At 44.5% G+C, this 27,158-nt stretch overlaps 1 protein-coding gene across 1 annotated transcript in view; it reads left to right on the top strand.

Annotated features, from left to right (window-relative positions):
• PITPNC1 (phosphatidylinositol transfer protein cytoplasmic 1) overlaps window positions 1-27,158 on the top strand; it is a 58,803-nt gene that overhangs the window by 8,190 nt on the left and 23,455 nt on the right. The window contains exon 2 of the mRNA XM_075279533.1: window positions 24,491-24,639. Coding sequence (XP_075135634.1) covers window positions 24,491-24,639 — 149 coding nt within the window. The remainder of the gene's footprint in view (window positions 1-24,490; window positions 24,640-27,158) is intronic.

The raw sequence follows: 27,158 nt of genomic DNA, 5'->3' as shown, positions 1-27,158 counted from the left end.
TCTTCTTACCCATAAGTCTTTTATCTTCTTAGCTGACATCTGTCTTTTTTGGGATCAGATGAGATTTTCACTTGGCCTGAAATGAGGTTACAGAAAAGGGTGTGAAGGGGGGGGGGCAATAAGGGAAACATTGGGAAGAGCGTGGGGGCAAATAGTGGGCAGAGGGGTAACAGGGAAGAAGAAGAGGAGGAAAAGGCGAAGAGGATACAGCGCAGGAATAAGGGGGGATCAGCAAGTGTGATAGGGGAATGAAGAAGTCAGGGAGGGGGCAAGTGGGGGACAAAGGATGGAGTCGCCCCAATACTCAGTATCTTTAGTCAGCTCAATTCTCAGTATATACATAGTCGCCCCAATACCCTGTTACAGTATATTCAGTCGCTCTAGTCCTCAGTATATTCAGTCGCCCCATTATTCTGTGTATTCAGTCGCTCTAGTCCTCAGTATATTCAGTCGCCCCATTACTCAGTATATTCAGTCACCCCGTTACTCAGTATATTCAGTCGCTCTAGTCCTCAGTATATTCAGTCACCCCGTTACTCAGTATATTGTCGCCCCGTTACTCAGTATATTCAGTCGCTCTAGTCCTCAGTATATTCAGTCGCCCCATTACTCAGTATATTCAGTCACCCCGTTACTCAGTATATTCAGTCGCTCTAGTCCTCAGTATATTCAGTCGCCCCATTACTCAGTATATTCAGTCACCCCGTTACTCAGTATATTCAGTCGCTCTAGTCCTCAGTATATTCCGTCGCCCCATTACTCAGTATATTCAGTCACCCCGTTACTCAGTATATTCAGTCGCTCTAGTCCTCAGTATATTCCATCGCCCCGTTACTCAGTATATACAGTCGCCCCATTACTCAGTATATTCAGTCACCCCGTTACTCAGTATATTGTCGCCCCGTTACTCAGTATATTCAGTCGCTCTAGTCCTCAGTATATTCAGTCGCCCCATTGCTCAGTATATTCAGTCGCCCCGTTACTCAGTATATTCAGTCGCTCTAGTCCTCAGTATATTCCGTCGCCCCATTGCTCAGTATATTCAGTCGCCCCGTTACTCAGTATATTCAGTCGCTCTAGTCCTCAGTATATTCAGTCGCCCCATTATTCTGTGTATTCAGTCGCTCTAGTCCTCAGTATATTCAGTCGCCCCATTACTCAGTATATTCAGTCACCCCGTTACTCAGTATATTCAGTCGCTCTAGTCCTCAGTATATTCAGTCACCCCGTTACTCAGTATATTGTCGCCCCGTTACTCAGTATATTCAGTCGCTCTAGTCCTCAGTATATTCAGTCGCCCCATTACTCAGTATATTCAGTCACCCCGTTACTCAGTATATTCAGTCGCTCTAGTCCTCAGTATATTCAGTCGCCCCATTACTCAGTATATTCAGTCACCCCGTTACTCAGTATATTCAGTCGCTCTAGTCCTCAGTATATTCCGTCGCCCCATTACTCAGTATATTCAGTCACCCCGTTACTCAGTATATTCAGTCGCTCTAGTCCTCAGTATATTCCATCGCCCCGTTACTCAGTATATTCAGTCGCCCCATTACTCAGTATATTCAGTCACCCCGTTACTCAGTATATTGTCGCCCCGTTACTCAGTATATTCAGTCGCTCTAGTCCTCAGTATATTCAGTCGCCCCATTGCTCAGTATATTCAGTCGCCCCGTTACTCAGTATATTCAGTCGCTCTAGTCCTCAGTATATTCAGTCGCCCCATTATTCTGTGTATTCAGTCGCTCTAGTCCTCAGTATATTCAGTCGCCCCATTATTCTGTGTATTCAGTCGCTCTAGTCCTCAGTATATTCCGTCGCCCCATTACTCAGTATATTCAGTCACCCCGTTACTCAGTATATTCAGTCGCTCTAGTCCTCAGTATATTCCATCGCCCCGTTACTCAGTATATTCAGTCGCCCCATTACTCAGTATATTCAGTCACCCCGTTACTCAGTATATTGTCGCCCCGTTACTCAGTATATTCAGTCGCTCTAGTCCTCAGTATATTCCGTCGCCCCATTGCTCAGTATATTCAGTCGCCCCGTTACTCAGTATATTCAGTCGCTCTAGTCCTCAGTATATTCCGTCGCCCCATTATTCTGTGTATTCAGTCACCCCGTTACGCAGTATATTCAGTCATACCACTTTTCAGTATTTTTATCCCCCTCCCCCCACTGTATCTGCCCCTCTGTTTATCAGCGGGTTCTTGGCATCGTTGTGAGATCTCCAGGAAAAGGTCAGCACATTGTGACCTGTGGTGACCCCACCGCCCCACATCTGCCTGCTCGCCCCGGGCACAGAGGGTTCACGTTCTCTCATTCCTCCGTCCACTCCAAGTGTTTCCGATGTCTCTGCCAAACGGGTCACAGCAGAGGCCACGCGGTATTTATAGACCACCTGACCTGATCTCCTGGACCATGGAGACCTATAGAGCCAGATCACTACGGAAAATTCTGTCACATTCATAGAATACCTCCATTCACTGACAGCAAACAGATGGAAGCCATCCTGCCCAACCCTGCTCACAGCTGAGGGGTTGTTACAGTTGTATCAGAGGATTTCATTGTAGGGTTGATGGCGAGCCAGCGATGGATGAGAACCAGGCAGCCATGTTTATTTCGTAACCCCAGCGAGTAGCGGACCCTCCGATGAACAACAGAACAATCACCCACCAGAGGAAACCGCCACAATTCGATAAGATCGCTTTCTACTTATCCTGTGCTTGGCTGACAACAGAAAGCACTAGCCTACCCTCATGACCTACATATGTAAGGACACTGTCGCCTCCTCGTTGTCACGTGACCCTCCGCGGTTAAGAAGGCGAGCCGGTAATTACTTCTTGATGAATTGTGGTAATCTTCCGCTAGTCGTAATCTCGTTTTCATTTTCTCATTTAATTTGGGATCAGAGCTAATCCCTAAGAGCCTTACTTGTGTCTGATCTTGGAAAAGTGGGGTTAAACCCCACACAGGTGCTATTGCAAAGGTCACCCAGCTTTCCCAGGTCCTGAATAGCAGGGATAGATCAGCCGCTTACCGCTGCAAAACAGAGATAATTTACTGCTTAAGAATCCGGAAAACACTTGTATTTATAACTCTGGGGAAAGATGGGTGACCCAGGGAGGTGAGGAGTCTCTCGATCCCATGTATGGCCTGTCCTGCCACTTGGAAAGCTGTGTGACAACCCTTGGACGTGCTGCATATATTCATTGTCACCCTTCTTTCCCAGATCCTGGAATGACATATCTGACCAGTTACTCAGTGATATGTCCCATAGCCTTACAAAGTTGACACCCAACTTTTCCCGCATCCTGAATGGCATGTCTATGATCAATCTGCATTTCTTATTATAACAAGTTTGTCACCCAGTTTTCCTAGACCCCTGACTGACATACCTGTCTAGTTACTCACCCTTACACCTGCATTTCTATATTACAAGTTTGTCACCCAACTTTCCGGAATCCCTGACTGACATTATGCATGGTGACTGACACGTATATAAACCTTTTCCAGCATCCTATATGGCTTGTCTCTGTCAAATATCCAGCTCCTTCCATTACACAGTTGTCACCCAGCTTTCCTTGATTCCTGATTGCTATAACCGCCTGGTTACTCACCCTACTTTTCTGTAGCACAAGATTGTCACCCAACTTTTCCAAATTCTTGATTGACTTATCTGCCTCGTTACTCACTCCTACTACTACTTTTTTTGTATTACACGGATGCCACCCAACTTTCCAAGATTCCCGACTGGCATATCTGCCTGGTTACTCATTCCTACTCCTTATTTTCTGTATTACAAGGTTGTCATCCTACTTTGCATCATCCTGCATGTCTTCTCTATGATAAATCTCCTGCTCTTAGGATTGCACTGTTTTCACTCAGCTTTCCCAGATTCATGACTGACATATCAGCCTAGTTGCACACCCTTACCCCTAATTTTCTGTATTACAGGGTTGTCACTCAGCTTTCCCATATTCCTGACTGACATATCTGTCTGGTTACTCACCCTTACCCCTACGTTTTTTGTGTTACAAGGTTTTCACCCAGCTTTTCCAGGATCCTGGATGACCCATCAGCAATAAATTTCCGTCTCTTAGCATTTCCACTCAAGACTTTGGGAAAGCTGGGTGACAGCATTAATATCATTGTCTTTACGGGCAGCATGGTGTTAATTTGTAGGACAGTTCACGGGGTCAGCGTTGCGTCCTCTGACAAGGTAACGCTATCCGGTAGTAGAAAATACCTGCAGATTACAGCCGCTATTTCCAGTTCCGTACTGGTCTATTAATAAGTTTACACACGCTCGCCCTGCGCCATTGTTTGGATGTCGCCATGGTGACGTTGGTCATATGTCCAGGGTGGGTTCCCGGGCCACCCAATGAAACCAGAGACCCCATTACTGGAATGACACTTTAACAGGTGCCCCTGGTGGCCTATCAGGTTCCGGGCCAGAAGTGTCACTATGTTCTTTCCATACAATCCGCACTGCGCTTATCCCAGGGGAATGACCACTGATGGCGTCCTAGGATTGGAATGATTGGAATTTCGAAATTCGCCAATTAAACGATACTTAAAGTAACAGCTTTACTTATTATCATAACTTATTATGGTCATGTGACCAGGGAGGGAACTTTAGAATTGATGGCTGGTTAACAAATGGTTTGCTACAATGTATCAGTGCAGGTAACTTGTTTCAGGTTAAAGTCCACAGAGGATTGTATAGACTGGATACAATGTAACAAACCCTCAGCTGTGAGAAATATCAGGTCAGCAGAAGTGTTCAGTTAGATGTAAGCAATGTTCCCAGTCACTGACAGCAAGCAGTGGTGTGACAAATAGAGAAGAACTGAAATACCAAGGCATCATTTACAGAAGTTGGCACTGGCCCTTTAAGAGAAGAAAGGGTTTAAGTGAGATAGACATCTTATCACATTCCTGGGAGACTTCTCTGGGCACCTGAACTCTCCCCCAGACCCCAGTGTCTTTCTGTGGGATCTCAGAACACAGGGCGACCTTGGCTCAGCATCAGGACAGAACTATTGTGTAGAAGGACGGAGTGTTCTAGGACGGAACGTTCCCTGTGCCACCCCAGAAAGTGAAAAAAAGTTCATTCACTTCAATTCAGGAGGAAGAAAGTCTTGTCAGAGGACAAAGGGAACATACTGAGGGGCTAGTGAGAAAGAGGAAAGGGTTAATGTGATCCCTATTAGCCTTACATCTCTGCAGAGAATACCCCAGAGCTGCACTCACTATTCTGCTGGTACAGTCGCTGTGTACATACATTACATTACTTATCCTGTACTGATCCTGAGTTACATCCTGTATTATACTCCAGAGCTGTGCTCACTATTCTGCTGGTACAGTCACTGTGTACATACATTACATTACTTATCCTGTACTGATCCTGAGTTACATCCTGTATTATACTCCAGAGCTGCACTCACTATTCTGCTGGTGCAGTCACTGTGTACATACATTACATTACTTATCCTGTACTGATCCTGAGTTACATCCTGTATTATACTCCAGAGCTGCACTCACTATTCTGCTGGTGCAGTCACTGTGTACATACATTACATTACTTATCCTGTACTGATCCTGAGTTACATCCTGTATTATACTCCAGAGCTGCACTCACTATTCTGCTGGTGCAGTCACTGTGTACATACATTACATTACTTATCCTGTACTGATCCTGAGTTACATCCTGTATTATACTCCAGAGCTGCGCTCACTATTCTGCTGGTACAGTCACTGTGTACATACATTACATTACTTATCCTGTACTGATCCTGAGTTACATCCTGTATTATACTCCAGAGCTGCGCTCACTATTCTGCTGGTACAGTCACTGTGTACATACATTACTTATCCTGTATTATACTCCAGAGCTGCACTCACTATTCTGCTGGTGCAGTCACTGTGTACATACATTACTTATCCTGTACTGATCCTGAGTTACATCCTGTATTATACTCCAGAGCTGCGCTCACTATTCTGCTGGTACAGTCACTGTGTACATACATTACATTACTTATCCTGTATTATACTCCAGAGCTGCGCTCGCTATTCTGCTGGTGCAGTCACTGTGTACATACATTACATTACTTATCCTGTATTATACTCCAGAGCTGCACTCACTATTCTGCTGGTGCAGTCACTGTGTACATACATTACATTACTTATCCTGTACTGATCCTGAGTTACATCCTGTATTATACTCCAGAGCTGCGCTCACTATTCTGCTGGTACAGTCATTGTGTACATACATTACATTACTTATCCTGTACTGATCCTGAGTTACATCCTATATTATACTCCAGAGCTGCACTCACTATTCTGCTGGTACAGTCACTGTGTACATACATTACATTACTTATCCTGTATTATACTCCAGAGCTGCGCTCGCTATTCTACTGGTGCAGTCACTGTGTACATACATTACATTACTTATCCTGTACTGATCCTGAGTTACATCCTGTGTTATACTCCAGAGCTGCGCTCATTATTCTGCTGGTACAGTCATTGTGTACATACATTACATTACTTATCCTGTACTAATCCTTAATTATCTCCTGTATTATACTCCAGAGCTGCGCTCACTATTCTGCTGGTGCAGTCACTGTGTACATACATTACATTACTTATCCTGTACTGATCCTGAGTTACATCCTGTGTTATACTCCAGAGCTGCGCTCACTATTCTGCTGGTACAGTCATTGTGTACATACATTACATTACTAATCCTGTACTGATCCTGAGTTACATCCTGTATTATACTCCAGAGCTGCACTCACTATTCTTCTAGTTGCTATTGGAAACAGGCTTTTGTGTATACAGTCCTCTAAGCCAAGCTCCTGTTATACAGGGGGCACTTAGTTTTTCCTCTATCACATGACTGTACATCTCTTGGCCATTCCTCTAATACAGATCACTAGAGAAGCTTCTGCAGACACTAAACAAGGATGAAATGCTGGAAGATTTCTGCAGAATTGTGAGCACAGCTCTGGAGTATAATCCCAGTAATGTTGTGTGTGTTCACCCTCTTGCTGGTTGGTGGGTGCGGCGGTTGTACGCGGTGTTATGTTGCACAGATTTGCCATCCTGGCTCTCACGTCATATAACACATGGGGCGCTGACATGTTTCTATGGCGCTGATGCTCCTCAATCTGGAAAGCTTTGGTCCTGAGCCCACCACAGATATCGGGTACAGTCGTGCCTCGCGCCTCATGGCAGACTCTTGGATCTCATTAACCCTTCATTCCCTGTGCTCATCAACTCCATGTTGTACAGATTACGATGGGTCTTTAGCCTGGTGAGTGCAGGGGAACATGTGACTTGATGACGTCATTCTCTTCATCTGCCTTGTTTACGTACAGTCTTGGCCGCCATGTTTAACGTTACAATATTACGACGTCTTCTAAATGTAGCTCCTCCCGCTGCCACAACATACCCTACATCAGGCCCCTCCCCCTTATTTACATACCGCCTCAGCCACCATCTTTCGTTCCTATTACTACAATGCGTTTGACATCTGGCCCCTCCCCCTCATTTACATACACAGTCAGCCATTTTCCCACCTCCACAACCCCTACAGTCATTAGAATTGCTCGTCTGAAGGCGAGAATTTCACGGCGTGGCGGCTTCGGTCCTAATTTACTGTTTGTATCAAAGGTGAGATTCTTGGTTTTCATCGGATAAAATATTCACTCAATTTACAAAGTGCAAAAAAAACGTGGAAGCATTAAAGACGTAAATAGAAGTCGCCGCACAAACCGTCATTGCCCCTCCCCCTCGCGGTGTACAGACTCTGGAGAAGATGGTGAGGTGCCAGGCGCCTCGTACCTCAGTCTCATAATGACATAATGTGATGTTGCAAAAGTATTAACACCCCCATCAGGTAACCAGAGGATGATGAGGACGATTCAGGGGCACTGGGGTGTGACTGCCATTCATCACTCGGAGGATTCCAGGTCCCTAATCCCTCGCCCTCCACCTGATCCCACTGAAGCGGAGAGAAGCTATTAACCCTAATGCTGCAAGAGGCAGCCATATTGCTGGAATAATCTCCTCCGTCACCTCTACAAATTATTCGCCCGATATTCTGTTACGGACGGCAGGTTTTAAATTGAGGGCGATAATGGGGGTCAATAATCAGATCTGGAACTTCCGGAAGCGAGAATAGATGGCGAGTGCCAAAGGCAAAGCATGTTAAGATAGTTTTTTTGGTTTTTTTTCACTTTATTTTTAATTTTATAAAATATTTTTTTCTGAAAATGTTTAATTTCTATTATTTTATGTATTTTTTAAATTTTTATTTATCACTCCTTAATATGTGGCCCAGGACTACTAAGGCCTACTGAGTGATAATAAGGGTGAGCAAGTTACTCAGGGGCGGAGTCTCTGAGCCTCCTGGTCAGGATTAGTGATGTCACAGAACCAATATAAACTCAAACACTGAAGATCGAACGTTTGCCCAAAATGTCTCCCTTCTGCCACCTCCACTTGCCCTGTGATTGGGGTTTCTGCAGGGCTGGGTCCAATGCTCGGCCCTCGAGCTTGTACAGGGTTCTTGTTGCCATGTGATATTTCATGTAAAGCTATGACACCCTCACACCTGTACCTGTCCCACAGCGCCCCCTCACCCCTGGCTGTGTATCTGACGAGCGCGGCAGAGAACAACCCGTCATTTACCTAAAATAGCTGATTGTGTAAATTGGTTTGATGAATTCTGCAGAATTATGAACAGATGTTCCGGAACTTTCCCTTCCTCCTGAAGTTTGAGCTCAGCGGCAGCCGGAACATTGAGAACTCGGGAGAGGCGACATTCCTGCCCCTACATAACCCCCCCCCCATACTGCTGCAACTACCAACATTGAACTTCTGTATTTTAGATTTTTTTTTACAGTTTCTATTGTTATTACGCTCTCGCTATAATCTTCTCTTTAAGCGAAATGATGAAATATTCCAGTTTCTTAGGTTGAAGAGCTGAATCCTCCTGTCATCTCAGAGACGCAGACACTAGTCTTTAAGTAGAGTTAAAAATGTCTCAAGTCTTAAAGGGGCCACAGCAGTATCTTGTAAGTGGGGGGTCAATCTGAAGTGGCCACAAATCACGGGATTGCCAGTGTGTCAGAGCAAAGAGTGCTCCGTGTGATGGCTCCTGTCTGGTGGCATCTCAGCTTTGATCGTGTGTCCTCTCGTGGCGTACTCCTTTTTTTTTTTTTTTTGGTCACTCATTCCTAGTTGTGAGCTCTCTGCTGGTGGTTCATCTCTAATAGTGCGCTCCCTGGTGGTGGTTCATCTCTAGTAGTGCGCTCCCTGGTGGTGGTTCATCTCTAGTAGTGCGCTCCCTGGTAGCAGCTCATCTCTAGTAGTGCGCTCCCTGGTGGTGGTGGTTTATCTCTAGTAGTGCGCTCCCTGGTGGCTCATCTCTAGTAGTGCGCTCCCTGGTGGCAGCTCATCTCTAGTAGTGCGCTCCCTGGTGGTGGTTTATCTCTAGTAGTGCGCTCCCTGGTGGTGGTTTATCTCTAGTAGTGCGCTCTCTGGTGGGGGTTTATCTCTAGTAGTGCGCTCCCTGGTGGTAGTTTATCTCTAGTAGTGCGCTGTCTGGTGGGGGTTTATCTCTAGTAGTGCGCTCCCTGGTGGCGGCTCATCTCTTGTAGTGCGCTCTCTGGTGGCGGCTCATCTCTAGTAGTGCGCTCTCTGGTGGCGGCTCATCTCTAGTAGTGCGCTCCCTGGTGGCGGCTCATCTCTTGTAGTGCGCTCTCTGGTGGCGGCTCATCTCTAGTAGTGCGCTCCCTGGTGGTGGCTCATCTCTAGTTGTGCGCTCCCTGGTGGTGGTTTATCTCTAGTAGTGCGCTCTCTGGTGGGGGTTTATCTCTAGTAGTGCGCTCCCTGGTGGTTTATCTCTAGTAGTGCGCTCTCTGGTGGGGGTTTATCTCTAGTAGTGCGCTCCCTGGTGGCGGCTCATCTCTAGTAGTGCGCGCTCTGGTTGCGTCTCATCTCTGGTAGTGCGCTCCCTGGTGGTGGTTTATCTCTGGTAGTGTGCTCTCTGGTTGCATCTCATCTCTAGTTGTGCGCTCCCTGGTGGCGGCTCATCTCTAGTAGTGCGCTCCCTGGTGGCGGCTCATCTCTAGTAGTGCGCTCCCTGGTGGTAGTTTATCTCTAGTAGTGCGCTCTCTGGTGGTGGTGGTGGTTCATCTCTAGTAGTGCGCTTCTTGGTGCTGGTGGCTCATTTCTAGTAGTGTGCTCCCTGGTGGCGGCTCATCTCTAGTAGTCCTCTCTTTGGCAGCAGCTCATCACCAGTAGTGCGCTCCCTGGTGGTGACTCTGTTATTGTGCTCTTTTGCTACATCTGGATCTCTTGACTGCAGATGGTTTGTTACAGTGTATCAGTTCTAGAGAAAATACAATTATACCAAACCCTCAGCAGTGAGGAGTCTTATATATCTGTTCATGCTGCAGTGCAGTCTGGGTTTTTCCTGCTGCAGAGCGTGGCGTCTCTGGGTGACATACGGACATTATACCGCGGCCTTCGCCATAAAGCTCCTTAATAGCAGATTATGCGCTCAGTGCTGGATACATAGGATCGGGATATTATAGGGGATGATCTGCCTGACAGCCGGTGGACTGTGTCATGGGGCTGACAGGACAATAACCCCAATAGGCAAGTAGTAAGTAATTTAGGGAATGGCTAGTAGATTCAGAGCCCCCTCACAGCTGAGGGTTTGTTACATTGGTATCCAGCCATCTCTTTGATATATACGTAGCAGCGAATATCACTCCTGTTTGTTACAGTGTATCAGTTTGGTGTGTTCACATTGGATACAGCTGCGGGAAGTATCAGGTAAGGGGGGGAGGTTTTCAGCCTTAAACAAATGTGTTCCCATTCACTGACAGAAATTTTGACATGGTGGGGAATGGAAACACAAAGTCTGTAAGAAATTAGCAAAAGTTTTCATTCCCCCTCAGGACGGCGGGCGGTCATCTACATCCATTTATAGCCGTGCAGTCTCAGGAGCCACTCGTGGCTGACGTCAGTCTCAGGATCTATCAGAGGATCTAAATGCTGACGCTTAAAAGTGCTGAATGCTCTCTAACACTCTATACGTGCGTCACCCCAAGCCGAAACCAACGACCCCCCACCCCGGGGCCCCACAGATATAATCACTGGTAACAAACGCCGCGCTCTTACCCAGAAGCCACCAGGAATCAAAGGAACACAAACTGTATAGCATAGAGTACAGGGAAATATGGCAGTACATCATGTATGGACAGTGCACAGTACAACTTCTCTTATCCTGTATGTATAAACACTGCACAGTACCACTTCTTATGTCCTGAATATATGGACACTGCACAGTACCACTTCTTATGTCCTGAATATATGGACAGTGCACAGTACCACTTCTCTTGTCTTGTTTACTGGGTGTAATTCTAAGTATCTGCTCTGATTCTGTACATATGGACACTGCGCAGTACCACTTCTCTAGTCCTGAATATATGAGCACTGCACAGTACCACTTCTTCTGCCCTGTACAGACAGCAGATTGATGACATCCCTGTGCCGCCAATAGCTCTGGCTCATAGCCTCATACAGACACTCATGATAATACCCAGGTATGTGTATGGGGCCATAGAATCTAATAGCTCAGTGTCATAGTTTGGAAAAGCATGGCTAGCACACGGAAATGCACAGGCCTTACTCTTTATGTATGGACATTACACAGTACCACCTCTCTTATCCTGTATATAGTCAGTGCTCAGTACTACTTCTCTTGTCTTGGATATTGTCCATGCACAGTACCACTTCTCTTGTCCTGTGTGTGTATATATATATATATATATATATATGGTCAGTGCTCAGTACTACTTCTCTTGTCCTGTATATAATCCATGCACAGTACCACTTCTCCTTTCCTGTGTATATAGTCTGTGCACAGTACCACTTCTCCTTTCCTGTGTATATAGTCTGTGCACAGTACCACTTCTCTTGTCCTGTGTGTATATATATATATATATATATATATGTATATATAGTCAGTGCACAGTACTACTTCTCTTATCCTGTATATTGTCCGTGCACAGTACCACTTCTCTCTCTCTCTCTCTCTCTCTCTCTCTCTCTCTCTCTCTCTCTCTCTCTCTCTATATATATATATATATATATATATATATAGTCAGTGCTCAGTACTACTTCTCTTGTCTTGTATATTGTCCATGCACAGTACCACCTCTCTTGTCCTGTGTATATAGTCAGTGCACAGTACCACTTCTCTTGTCCTGTATATATATAGTCAGTGCTCAGTACTACTTCTCTTGTCCTGTGTGTGTATATATATATATATATATATATATATAGAGAGAGAGAGAGAGAGAGAGAGTCAGTGCTCAGTACTACTTCTCTTGTCCTTTATATAGTCTGTGCACAGTACCACTTCTCTTGTCCTGTATATATATATAGTCAGTGCTCAGTACTACTTCTCTTGTCCTGTATATATATATATAGTCAGTGCTCAGTACCACTTCTCTTGTCCTGTATATATATATATAGTCAGTGCTCAGTACTACTTCTCTTGTCCTGTATATAATCCATGCACAGTACCACTTCTCTTGTCCTGTATGTATATAGTCAGTGCTCAGTACTACTTCTCTTGTCCTGTATATATATATAGTCAGTGCTCAGTACCACTTCTCTTGTCCTGTATATATATATAGTCAGTGCTCAGTACTACTTCCCTTGTCCTGTATATAATCCATGCACAGTACCACTTCTCTTGTCCTGTATGTATATAGTCAGTGCTCAGTACTACTTCTCTTGTCCTGTATATAGTCCATGCTCAGTAGCACTTCTCTTGTCCTGTATATATATAGTCAGTGCTCAGTACTACTTCTCTTGTCCTGTATATAATCCATGCACAGTACCACTTCTCTTGTCCTGTATATATATATATATATAGTCAGTGCTCAGTACTACTTCTCTTGTCCTGTATATAATCCATGCACAGTACCACTTCTCTTGTCCTGTATGTATATAGTCAGTGCTCAGTACTACTTCTCTTGTCCTGTATATAATCCATGCACAGTACCACTTCTCTTGTCCTGTATATATATATAGTCAGTGCTCAGTACTACTTCTCTTGTCCTGTATATAATCCATGCACAGTACCACTTCTCTTGTCCTGTATGTATATAGTCAGTGCTCAGTACTACTTCTCTTGTCCTGTATATAGTCCATGCTCAGTAGCACTTCTCTTGTCCTGGTATGCTGGCTGTGTATGGAGACACCTGTGCCTGATAATTGTCCTCCATCCTCCTCCTCCTCTTGCTGTGATTAGTAGATAATAGGGGGATATTTCGGTCTGATGGCAGCCGCCACCTGTGTTTACTTTCCATAGATGCAACCACTGCTAAGGAGACTCTGTAACAGGGGGGGCTGCGTCTGCCTTTGAAGTGGGAGCGCTCCCCTCCCCCTCTTTTGATGCAGTAATATGAAGGCATCCCCACCATCTGTGAGCCTTGTGTAGAAGGCCACAGCCAGAGAGCTGTATATTTGTGGAATATTTTAGGGGGTAGATACCTGGATTGGGGGGAGTTGTTACCTCTCTAGTAACAGTAAGCCGTGACACTCACCCTCAGTCAGACATGGAGGAAGGTCTTCAAAAAGTCTTCATTTTCCAAAAATATAACTGGAAGAAATATAGTTATATAGTGAAATATGATGGTGGGACTTAGGATATTGAGGTTTTCTTCAGACCTCGGAGCTCTTGTCATAAGAAGAGATGAATGTTTCTCCTTGAAGAAAATGGATGGGAAGAGTTGCAGGATCTGATGGCAAGAGGAAAGACACTTGATATTATGGAAACGCGTTGAAGTTGCGGCCCCTCTATTTGCCTTCACCATCTTTTCCCAAGGATGTTAGGACTTGTGCTGGGCTCTGACTATCTCAAGGTCCCTTGGTCAAGTTTAATATGGTGGGCATGTGAGAGAAAGTTTAGGTCAATACGAAGGGTGAGGGGGAAAAGTTTTGTCAACTGAAATGGTAAGGAAGATAGTCTTGGTCCATATGGAGGGTCAGGAGGAGAGTTTTTGTAAATGTAGGGTTAAATAGGACAGTCTTGGACAATATAAAGGGTGGAGAGGCGATTCATGGTTAATATGGAAGCTAGAGTATTGTTCAATGTCTATGGTGGGGAAGAGAGTCTTGGTCTATATGAACGATGAGGAGGAGAATCTTCATCAATGTGGTCTTAGTCTATATGGAAGATGGGAAACCAGAAAGTGTCCTCAGATTGAGCGTCAGGATGAAGACTTGGTCAATATTAAGGAGACAAGTATTGCTTAATACATTCCTGAACACTGACATTGTAACACCGAAGCCTTGGAATTATGGAAATCACAGAATGGATAGACATGTAAATGACAAAAATGGAGACTAATGAATGGGCCACTGGGGCCACGGCTACACTGTAATGACCGGAAGCTCCGTACAAGGTAGTGGTGACGCCCAAAACTCCCCTCCCATTCACTTGAATAGGCGCAAGAGAACTTCTGGCTGTATACTTAGTATATGGCTTCTGATTAGTGTTGAGCAAATAGTATTCATCGAGTACCTCGCTGCCATAGGAATGCATGTAAGCGGCCGAACACCAAGGGGTTAAGCACAGTGAATATTTGACAGCTGCTTACAGGCATTCCTATGGCAGCGAGGTATTCGACGAATACTATTGGCTCAACACTGATCAGTTCAGAGATTAAGTGTCAGAGTCCGACCGATCTGATACTGATGACCTAGTATGTGGGTAGGTCATCGGTATAAAAAAATTTCATATCCTGGACAACCCCTTTAAGTAAGAGACTCTCAGTCAAATTGGGGGTTAATTAAGAGAGTCTCGGTCAAATTAATGGTTAAGTAAGAGGGTTTGGGTCAAATGATGGGTTAGGGAAGAGTCTCGTCAAATTGGGGCTTAAGTAAGAAAGTCTCGGTCAATTTCTGTTTTTGTGAAACGAGTTGCGATCAGATTGTCAGCTGATGAAGAGTCTTGGTCAAACTGAAGTATAAAGAGTAGACCCAATGGGGTTTAATATGGAGGGTAAGATGAGTATTTTGTTTTATATAAAGGGCAGAAAGAGAGGAGGTAAATATATGAGGCACAACAAAGGGCGACTTAAGCTATTTGAAAAAGGTCTTGACACGTGATCTTTTCGGTAAGACTCTTCTAGAATATTCTGGATTATTCTATCCCATAAATCAGCGACCTCTCTACCTGTGGGATAATACCTCTGTTATCCTCTATTAAAATCCATAAAACACAGAACATATCATACGGCTTTTCCTGTGAAGGTCAGTAGCCGCCTCCATCGCGCAGCCTGCCTTACCCTGCAGTGACCCCGCACCACATCCGCGAACGCCCACAAAGGACGACAAGCAGAAAGATCAGCGTGAATACCAGGACTGTAAGGGGTTGTCACCTTTAGGGATTTCTCTTTCCTCGCACAGATGGAGAGAGGAAAAAAAGGCTGAGGGAAGGAAAGTGTCACGTCCACCATCCCCTCTATACATCTGCGCTGTCAGCTCTACGCCTCTGCTCAACTCTAGAACACAGCCGCGCCGCATGTGCCCGAGAAGTGCGAGGAAACCAGTAATTATTTTTAGGCATTTGGGAAAACACTGAAGGGCTACTTGACTTTGTCATATCTCGTACTGGAAGATGTTGAGAGTGAGGGACAATTACCACAGTGGTCCCTCTGCGGCGATGACATTGATTGTAATGGCCCCTTTAATTAATAGATTTCTATAGTGAGGCAGGAAGCGGCCAATATCTGAGAATGTATATACGGTATATGAGGGTGGCTTCTGTTGTAATGGTCAGATGTCGAAAGTTATAATGGCGAGCCAGGTGACCTGTAGATCAGCCGACCTCCATGTTGTTAGATTGAATACGCACCATTTTCCTGTTACATCGCATCTCTATTGGAGACTGTTCTACTCATGAGACCAGCGAACATGTGGCCTCAGAAGTAAAACAGCAATTTGGGGTTTTCAAATACTCTTTGGGGACCGTGGACACATAGTGATAAGAAACGGATGCCCAAAGGGTCTACGGTGTGCTTGTAAATATGGAGTCTGGTTGGCCTAAGAGACATTACAGACTGGTAACCAACAGGTAGCAAACTATATACCAATAAAAGATATTGGGAAAAGAAGGTTTGGACATGTTAGATTTCACCTAATGCTTTCATGTATAAAGAAGATCAACTGTGGAAAGTGGGGTCTGCAGAGGAAAGGGGTCAGGAGGTGAAACAGAGGGGTCAGGAGGGGACCAAAGAGTCTGGAGGGAAACAGAGGTCTAGAGGGGAACAGAGAGGTCTAGAGGGGAAGAGAGGAGCCTGGTAGTGGACACAGGAGCCTGGTAGTGGGCACAGGAGCCTGGTAGTGGGCACAGGAGGCTGGTAGTGGGCACAGGAGCCTGGTAGTGGGCACAGGAGCCGGGTAGTGGACACATGAGCCGGGTAGTGGACACAGGAGCCGGGTAGTGGACACAGGAGCCTGGTAGTGGACACAGGAGCCTGGTAGTGGGCACAGGAGGCTGGTAGTGGGCACAGGAGGCTGGTAGTGGGCACAGGAGGCTGGTAGTGGACACATGAGCCGGGTAGTGGACACATGAGCCGGGTAGTGGACACAGGAGCCTGGTAGTGGGCACAGGAGCCTGGTAGTGGGCACAGGAGCCGGGTAGTGGACACATGAGCCGGGTAGTGGACACATGAGCCGGGTAGTGGACACAGGAGCCTGGTAGTGGGCACAGGAGCCTGGTAGTGGACACAGGAGCCTGGTAGTGGACACAGGAGTCTGGTTGTGGACACATGAGCCTGGTAGTGGACACAGGAGCCGGGTAGTGGGCCCAGGAGCCTGGTAGTACGCACAGGAGCCTGGTAGTACGCACAGGAGCCTGGTAGTGGACACAGGAGCCTGGTAGTGGACACAGGAGCCTGGTAGTGGGCACAGGAGCTGGGTAGTGGACACAAGAGCCTGGTAGTGGACACAGGAGCCTGGTAGTGGACGCAGGAGCCGGGTAGTGGGCACAGGAGCTGAATAGTGGGCACAGGAGCCTGGTAGTGGGCACAGGAGCCTGGTAATGGACACAGGAGTCTGAATTGGAACAGAGGAGTCTAGTGATGTACAGATGAGTCTGGAGGTGGATAAAGGGGTCTGGAAGAGAAAGAGGGGTCTAGCAGTGGACACAGGAATCTGACGGTGGATAGAGGAGTCTGGAGGTAGACAGAGGAGTTTGGAGGAATCTAGGGGGCAGAGGGATCTTGAAAAAAAAGAGAAGTCTGGAGGTGGATGGAGGAGTCTGGAGGTGGACTGAGGGGCCTTGAAGAGAAAGGAGTCTGGAGGTGACAGAACAGATTTTAGGAATCTGGAGGGGAGCAGTGGAGTTTGGAGGGGGACAGAGGAGTCTGGAGAAATTTCAGGGGTGACAGAGGGTTCTGAAGAGGAAGGGGGTTATGTAGTATCTATAGGGTAGAGGTAGCCAGGGCTGGAACACAATCCTACAATGGGATCTGCTAAACTCCAAAGACTGTTTGTACATCTCCTATGTGGCCTTCTTGGATGGGGTTCTGGATCCAGTCACTGGAAACTCTTTAATGTAGAATTGACTTTCCGATCATCAGTCACTAAAAAGATGCCCATAAAGAAATCTTGCATTGCTTCGGTCACATTTCTGGATTATGGCGCCATTCTCTTTTGCTCCTTCACTCTCTGTAGGGCGACCACCACACAAGACCCCACAACACTGTTTTTCTTTTGTCTGTGGATTTCTTTGACCAACCCGTTTCAGAAATCTCCATCTGGCCCAGCCTTACAATTTCTCCAAATCCGTCTTGTTGTGCTTATCCCCCCAGTTGTCACATTGGAAGCTCATCCAGGACGATGTGTTAATGACTTCACGGCACATGGTAACCATCGCCGCCTCATATATCCCAGTGATAATCACTTCGAAACTTCCCCGCTGCTTCTCCTTCATGACAACAGATGGAGCAGCTTTTGTTTCCAACTGCAGATCTCCTCTGTGGAACTCTATGGCCTCCCCTGTCAGATATGGAATATGGAAAACGTAGTATTTTTAGGGCAGAAATGAGACATTTTCTAAATTCCTTACATTCCTGAACTCCTAGCAATAATCTCCAGACATCTTACTTCATAATGGCCTTGGAGAATGTGCAGCGCTGAGTAAAAACACTGACAGGAGACTCACTGGTTGCCACGAAACCGCACAATAGCCGGGAAAACAGATGCAGTGATTTATTACCGTGCTCGTGATATTAGTCCTTGTCAGTACATCTTTAATGTGAGTCAAGGTTGTCATATAGTAGCACAAAAAAGTATCAGAATGGCTATAATACTATACTAATACTAATCCTATATACAAGAATATAACTACTATAATACTGCTCCTATGTACAAGGATATAACTACTATAATACTGCTCCTATGTACATGAATATAACTACTATAATACTGCTCCTATATACAAGAATATAACTACTATAATACTGCTCCTATGTACAAGAATATAACTACTATAATACTGCTCCTATGTACAAGGATATAACTACTATAATACTGCTCCTATGTACAAGAATATAACTACTATAATACTGCTCCTATGTACAAGAATATAACTACTATAATACTACTCCTATGTACGAGAATATAACTACTATAATACTACTCCTATGTACAAGAATATAACTACTATAATACTACTCCTATGTACGAGAATATAACTACTATAATACTGCTCCTATGTACAAGGATATAACTACTATAATACTGCTCCTATGTACAAGAATATAACTACTATAATACTGCCCCTATGTACAAGAATATAACTACTATAATACTACTCCTATGTACAAGAATATAACTACTATAATATTGCTCCTATGTACAAGAATATAACTACTATAATACTGCTCCTATGTACAAGAATATAACTACTATAATACTGCTCCTATGTACAAGAATATAACTACTATAATACTGCCCCCTATGTACAAGAATATAACTACTATAATACTGCACCTATGTACAAGAATATAACTACTATAATACTGCCTCCTATGTACAAGAATATAACTACTATAATATTGCTCCTATGTACAAGAATATAACTACTATAATACTGCCCCCTATGTACAAGAATATAACTACTATAATATTGCTCCTATGTACAAGAATATAACTACTATAACACTACCACCTATGTACAAGAATATAACTACTATAATACTGCTCCTATGTACAAGAATATAACTACTATAATACTGCTCCTATGTACAAGAATATAACTACTATAATACTACCCCTATGTACAAGAATATAACTCCTATAATACTGCCCCCTATGTACAAGAATATAACTACTATAATATTGCTCCTATGTACAAGAATATAACTACTATAATACTGCTCCTATGTACAAGAATATAACTACTATAATACTGCCCCTATGTACAAGAATATGACTACTATAATACTGCTCCTATGTACAAGAATATAACTACTATAATACTACTCCTATGTACAAGAATATAACTACTATAATACTGCCCCTATGTACAAGAATATAACTACTATAATACTACTCCTATGTACAAGAATATAACTACTATAATATTGCTCCTATGTACAAGAATATAACTCCTATAATACTGCCCCCTATGTACAAGAATATAACTACTATAATATTGCTCCTATGTACAAGAATATAACTACTATAATACTGCTCCTATGTACAAGAATATAACTACTATAATACTGCCCCTATGTACAAGAATATGACTACTATAATACTGCTCCTATGTACAAGAATATAACTACTATAATACTGCCCCTATGTACAAGAATATAACTACTATAATACTACTCCTATGTACAAGAATATAACTACTATAATATTGCTCCTATGTACAAGAATATAACTACTATAATACTGCTCCTATGTACAAGAATATAACTACTATAATACTGCTCCTATGTACAAGAATATAACTACTATAATACTGCTCCTATGTACAAGAATATAACTACTATAATACTGCCCCCTATGTACAAGAATATAACTACTATAATACTGCACCTATGTACAAGAATATAACTACTATAACACTACCACCTATGTACAAGAATATAACTACTATAATACTGCTCCTATGTACAAGAATATAACTACTATAATACTGCTCCTATGTACAAGAATATAACTACTATAATACTACCCCTATGTACAAGAATATAACTCCTATAATACTGCCCCCTATGTACAAGAATATAACTACTATAATACTGCTCCTATGTACAAGAATATAACTACTATAATACTGCTCCTATGTACAAGAATATAATAACTATTATAATACTGCTCCTATGTTGAAGACTTCTCATATCTGCCATGCTGTTGGATATTTTGTATACATGAAGCAGAGATCAGGAATACATTTGTTGTTTTAGTGCATTGACATTTACTCTATATGTCTGGTCTGTTGGGGGTTTTCTGGGACATTGATCTCACACGTTCCCACATTGCTGTTTAGCATTTTTCTGGTTACGTTTCTGGACTACGGGGCAAACTTTTCATACAGTGATATCTGAACTCGGAAAACTAGGCTCCAGCTGACATGGAAAGATTCTTGTAGATAACATCTGCATACGTTTTGGTCTCGCTGTGTCACATGATATGGGGGCGGTCATGTGATTCCTGCTGTTGTGCAATAGACACCACGTAGATGTTCTAAAGTCAGCGAAAGTGAAAATTCAAAGCATTTGCCTCAAGCTCTGAAAGAAGTATCTACAGTACAGCTATTACTATTCACAACCAGCCTGTATATCATGTGTGAGAGGTAGTCACAGCCCCGCCCCCTGTTACTGGCATCACTGATATAATATAATGACATGATCAGACATGAGATCCTCACACCTTATACTATAGTACAGCTGTTCATCTATTCAGTGGCGTAACTAGGAACGGCGGGGCCCCATGGAGAACGTTTGACATGGGCCCCCCCCGACCGACGCCGAAGACCTCGACCCACCCCCTTCTACGCATTCCTGCGCGTTCTATTATACCCTATAGTGGCCCCTGCACATAGTATTATGCCCCAATAGTGACCCCTGCACATAGTATTATCCCCCATAGTGGCCCCTGCACATAGTATTATGCCCCAATAGTGACCCCTGCACACAGTATTGTACCCCAATAGTGGCCCCTGCACACAGTATTATGCCCCAATAGGATCCCCTGCACACAGTATTGTACCCCAATAGTGGCCCCTGCACACAGTATTGTACCCCAATAGTAGCCCCTGCACACAGTATTATCCCCCATAGTGGCCCCTGCACACAGTATTATACCCCATAGTGGCACCTGCACACAGTATTATACCCCATAGTGGCCCCTGCACACAGTATTATCCCCCATAGTGGCCCCTGCACACAGTATTATCCCCCATAGTGGCCTCTGCACACAGTATTATCCCCCATAGTGGCCTCTGCACACAGTATTATCCCCCATAGTGGCCCCTGCACACAGTATTATGCCCCATAGTGGCCCCTGCACACAGTATTGTAACTCAATAGTGGCCCCTGCACACAGTATTATCCCCCATAGTGGCCCCTGCACACAGTATTATGTCCCATAGTGGCTTCCTGCACACAGTATTATCCCCCATAGTGGCCCCTGCACACACTATTATCCCCCATAGTGGCCCCTGCACACAGTATTATCCCCCATAGTGGCCTCTGCACACAGTATTATCCCCCATAGTGGCCCCTGCACACAGTATTATGCCCCATAGTGGCCCCTGCACACAGTATTATGCCCCATAGTGGCCCCTGCACACAGTATTATAGCCCATAGCGGATACCCATAAACAATTATTATACTCTGGGGTCTTTTCAGACCACAGAGTATAATAATCGGACACCCCGGGGAATAAAAACATAAAAAAATACTGTTACTTACCTGTTCCCGGCTCCTACGCTGTCTTCTCCGCTGCCGTTCTTCTGCTATGACGTCGGACGTCACATGACCTGGGACACAGGCTGGGTTCATGTGACATCAGAGACGTCAGACAACTAGGAAGGAGGCCTGGCAGGATCGTGGAGAGGTAAGTAACATGTTTTTTATGTTTCTTACCTCTCCCGGTCCACCAATCATTATACTCGTGGGTCCGAAAAGACCCCGAGTATAATGATAGCAGCGGTAGCAGCTGTCACCGGGCCCCTAATGTCCCTGGCCCTGTGGCAGCTGCCTCCGCTGCTATGGCGGTAGTTACGCCACTGCATCTATTACTGCTGACAACCAGCCTGTATATCATGTGTGAGAAGTTGTCACAGCCCCGCCCCTTGTTACTGACATCACTGGTATAATATAATGACATGTGATCAGACATGAGACCCGCACACCTTATATGAATGCCCCTTTAATGGCCGCCCCTTTGCCTCCAGCCCTATGACTATTCCTCCCCCCTTTCTCACATTATTCGCTCGGTGCCGTCCTGATTCATGGCGCCGTTTTCCGCTGACTCAGGACGGGGATTCCCATCATTCTCATCCTGTCACCTCAGGAGCTGCATTCTTATAGATTTCCAGATCACAGGAGGCAGAAGGATCAATAAGTGACTGCCGGATGTCAGGCCTGAGATATGGCCGCAATTCCACTGTGGACAATGCGGTGCGAGACGCTTTTTATTAAGTGTTGGCTGGCAAACATCCTGATGGGTTAGCTCTAAGTGCTGGAACTGGTTTTATATTAGAGCATCCCTCGTTTTTATATTTATCTGTACCTGGTAAAGTTGGGTGCCATCCAGATTGACCGCCATTGTTTCCACATTACTTAATTATGAATATTCAACTTTCCCGAGGAAAGACAAGTCTCACTAGCATGGACCCCAGCTTGGCTTTTCACAGCATTTACAGGTTCCTAAGCACTTTATAAGTAGGTGGATTCTTCAATCAGGACTCTGAGAAAGTTGGGTAATGGTTACAGATGAGGTGCAAAAGAAACCAGACACTTATACTCTGATTTCTTCTTTTGGGCCTCCTATGTGACATCTGTTCCTCTATTGCGCCATTTTCCTGGGTTTGGGAAACCCAGCTTTCCTAGATGCAGAATGTCTAACGTGACGAAGCTGAACAATAGTGAACAGTCGCATAGAAGTCAATGGGAAAATCCCCCTACCCAGCGCACCAAATGTATCATTGACTTCTTTGATAGACTGGCAACATGGAAACAAAACTTGAAACGCCCCACACACCACCAGACATGTTATCTCACAGCCTTACCTTCCGGCGGATATAAGATTAATATCCCTGGGGCCAATTTTGGCCCCTGCTTTAAGATATCGTTCTGTCCCTAGTATAAAGCGTTCAGTTGATTTGTCTCACGCCCTCGGTGGTTACCGTATCTCCGCCACGTCACGACAGCGCCCATCATCATCCCATAAATCAAGTGTAAAATGGCGTCCATCTGCTGCGGCCTGCGTCTTCTCATCCTGCTGATTAAATGTGTGAATATTGCTGAAATTTAATTAAGTCGCCAAATCGAGGGCAGCAATTCGGTGGACCCTGGTGAGGCCTGCATGTGCGGAGTGACTGATGTAAAGGTCTATTATATCTTCAGTGGTACCACATGTCTGATTCCACATCTTCTACTGTAGCTTCACCGCCATATATACTATTTGGGTACTCTCTTTGTTAGGGGTAGGGACCCCTTTTAGAGAGTTATAAGGATTCTTCCCCATACACACTCTCCAGGACACATCCATGAATTGTGCAGCCAGTACATTGACCTCAATACACATGGTGTAGTACTCCATTTGCCCTGTGGGTGTGCTGCAGGGAGAATGAACACTTATTTCCAGGTTCAACTCAAAATAAAGCTAATCTCTGGTTGGAGCACTGCGGAACAGATAGCAATGAGGGGTGCTTAGGTAGCAGTTATACCCAGCCCTAGTGTCTTAGAGTAAGTTCACACAGAGTTTTTTGCAAGCGAATTTTTTAAGTGGAATCTGCCTCAAAAACTCCTCCCAACTTTCCCCATTCATTTCAATGGGAGTAAGGTGCAGATTTTTTCCTGTAGCTGATTTTTCATCTAGAGGGAAAAGAAACATCATGGCCGATCTTCAGGCGGATTCTGCATTGCAGAGCGCAATGGAATGAATGGGGTTTTCTTTTGTTTTCATCAGCTAAAAAATCAGAGGCAAAAGTCTGCTCTTGACTCCTATTGAAATGAATGGGAGAGTTGAGAGATGTTCTTTGAGGTAGATTCTGCCACAATGTCTGCCTGCAAAAGACTCTGTGTGAACATGCCCTTATCGTTGCAATAGTCGCCTGTCCTACTGCTTTTGGGATGTGTTCTGATCAGCTATTAGTGGACCCCTGCCCTGTGCGGTAACCATTCTCCATTCATCTTGCAGTACAGAATCGGACAACTCTACATGATCAGCAAGCACAGTCATGAACAGAGTGACCGCGGCGAAGGCGTAGAAGTCGTACAGAACGAGCCTTACGAGGACCCGGTGCACGGCCCAGGACAGCTCACCGAGAAGAGAGTCTACCTGAACAGGTACTGAGGGCAGCAATATAGTCAGGTGATAACAGAGAGCAATAGCATATAGCTGATTAAAAGGACGGCCAAGGACAGCTCACCGAGAAGAGAGTCTACCTGACAGGTACAGACTGTAGCAATATAGTCAGGTGATATCAGAGAGCAATAGCATATAGCTGATTAAAGGGACGGCCCAGGACAGCTCACCGAGAAGAGAGTCTACCTGAACAGGTACTGAGGGAAGCAATATAGTCAGGTGATATCAGAGAGCAATAGCATATAGCTGATTAAAGGGACGGCCCAGGACAGCTCACCGAGAAGAGAGTCTACCTGAACAGGTACTGAGGGCAGCAATATAGTCAGGTGATAACAGAGAGCTATAGCATGTAGCTGATTAAAGGGACAGCTCACCGAGAAGAGAGTCTACCTCACAGGTACAGACTATAGCAATATAGTCAGGTGATAACAGAGAGCAATAGCATAATGCAGTTTAAAGGGACGGCCTTAAACAGCTCGCCAAGAAGAGAGTCTACCTGAATAGATACATAGACAAGCAGAGGTGATAACAGAGAGCTATAGCTTTGAAAAAATGAACAGGCCAGTCTGATTTCCAATAAATCCAACTCCGTAATGAACAGTTCCAATAATTTGTGAATAACTATCACTGTTTGCTTGTCAGTGAATGGAACGCTGTGACCGCCTATCCTGATCCTCATGTAGATCCATTCACACATCTGGGGGATTGTTACAATTGTCCAGGCAGTCAGCCATCTTATCTACACTGATACATTGTATAAAATCCTTAGGTTTGGATAAATTTATGCTGCTGTATTTAGCTCGCAGAGGATTTTGTGCACTGTTACACTGTAACAACCTCTCAGCTGTGAGATGTAATATTTTGGTACATTTCAGCATTTAGCTGTTTGTTTGTTACAGTGTGCCAGTGCAGATCTTTGGAGTCCACAATGGACTGTCCAGACCGAATACATGGTACCAGACCCGCAGGTGATAAGTGGCAAGTGTGAGCATGAGCTGCTCTTCTATAGCTGGGGGTGATGTGAGCGCTGCAGAGCGTTCCCACCTCCTTCATGTGAGGGAGAAAAAGTAGCCTGCAGAGCCTTCGTCACTGTGGTGCTGACACTGCAGGGCTATGTTGTCACAACGGGAGGGGGTGACCCGGGGGTGTCACACGTGACAAGTTCAAGGATGTGATGGATTAATAAGGATACACTCTTCTTCCATGACAGATCCCTTGGGGGCTACAGTTGTCTTGTCAAGTTTTCTTCCAAGGTGCAGGATTGCTGAGTCCAAGGTTCTTGACTCCATTACAGCATGTTATATAAGCTGCGGTGGATATAGGGGGGGCAGTACTATAGATGGTGAAGGACAGAGCTACGGAGTAGAGTCATGTGATTTCTGTGTAAGCCAATAGACAGTAATGTCAGCACTGAAATAAATGTCACATCTGCATTATGAGACTGAAAGGTTTCCTGGCAAAGTCGTGAGCATTATTTCCACACTAATTCTCAGCACAGCGCCCCCACTAGCCCTGCATTCTTCTATGTTTACATCTTGTATTTAGCAGCTCCGGCTGCGTCTCCATCTGCCGCTGTCCCCAAACTTCCTGCTCGTGTCTTATAAACCCAGCTGTACAGAGAAGTGTATACAGATGACTCACGTGCCATAACAACCCGGCCCTGACAGCTTGTAAAAAACACATTATCAACTAGTAAAAATATCTCACATCTAGGAAACAGTTCAGCATAATCTGATGATATGGCTATAATACTGCAATATAACTACTATAATACTGCCCCCTATGTCCAAGAATATAACTACTATAATACTGCTCCTATGTACAAGAATATAACTACTATAATACTGCCTCCTATGTACAAGAATATAACTACTATAATACTACCTCCTATGTACAAGAATATAACTACTATAATACTACTCCTATGTACAAGAATATAACTACTCTAATACTGCCTCCTATGTACAAGAATATAACTACTATAATACTACCTCCTATGTACAAGAATATAACTACTATAATACTGCTCCTATGTACAAGAATATAACTACTATAATACTACTCCTATGTACAAGAATATAACTACTCTAATACTGCTCCTATGTACAAGAATATAACTACTATAATACTGCTCCTATGTACAAGAATATAACTACTATAATACTGCCCCTATGTATAAGAATATAACTACTATAATACTGCTCCTATGTACAAGTATATGTAGTGCTGTGGTTCACCTGATCATTTCTTCCCATCTTTTGACCTTTGTATTTCAGCTTTACATGTAAAAGCTTTTCAGCGTCTCTCCCTGGTACAGTCAATAGGACACATGCAGCGCAGGAGCTGCCGCGGCTGCTGGGTTGGGGGTATGTGCGGCGTCTGAATAAAAGCTGCAGAGTATTTTAGTGACTGTTTATTCTGTGAAAATTTCAACACCAGAAATTATTCTTTGTGATATACTGAGGATGGAACGCCTGCAGGAGCAGTTGTCATGGAGCGA

Source organism: Leptodactylus fuscus, chromosome 6, assembly GCF_031893055.1.
Source record: "Leptodactylus fuscus isolate aLepFus1 chromosome 6, aLepFus1.hap2, whole genome shotgun sequence".
Classification (NCBI taxonomy): Eukaryota; Metazoa; Chordata; class Amphibia; order Anura; family Leptodactylidae; genus Leptodactylus; species Leptodactylus fuscus.
Note: the sequence above shows the minus strand (reverse complement) of the source record. Positions and strands in the feature narration are given on the sequence as shown.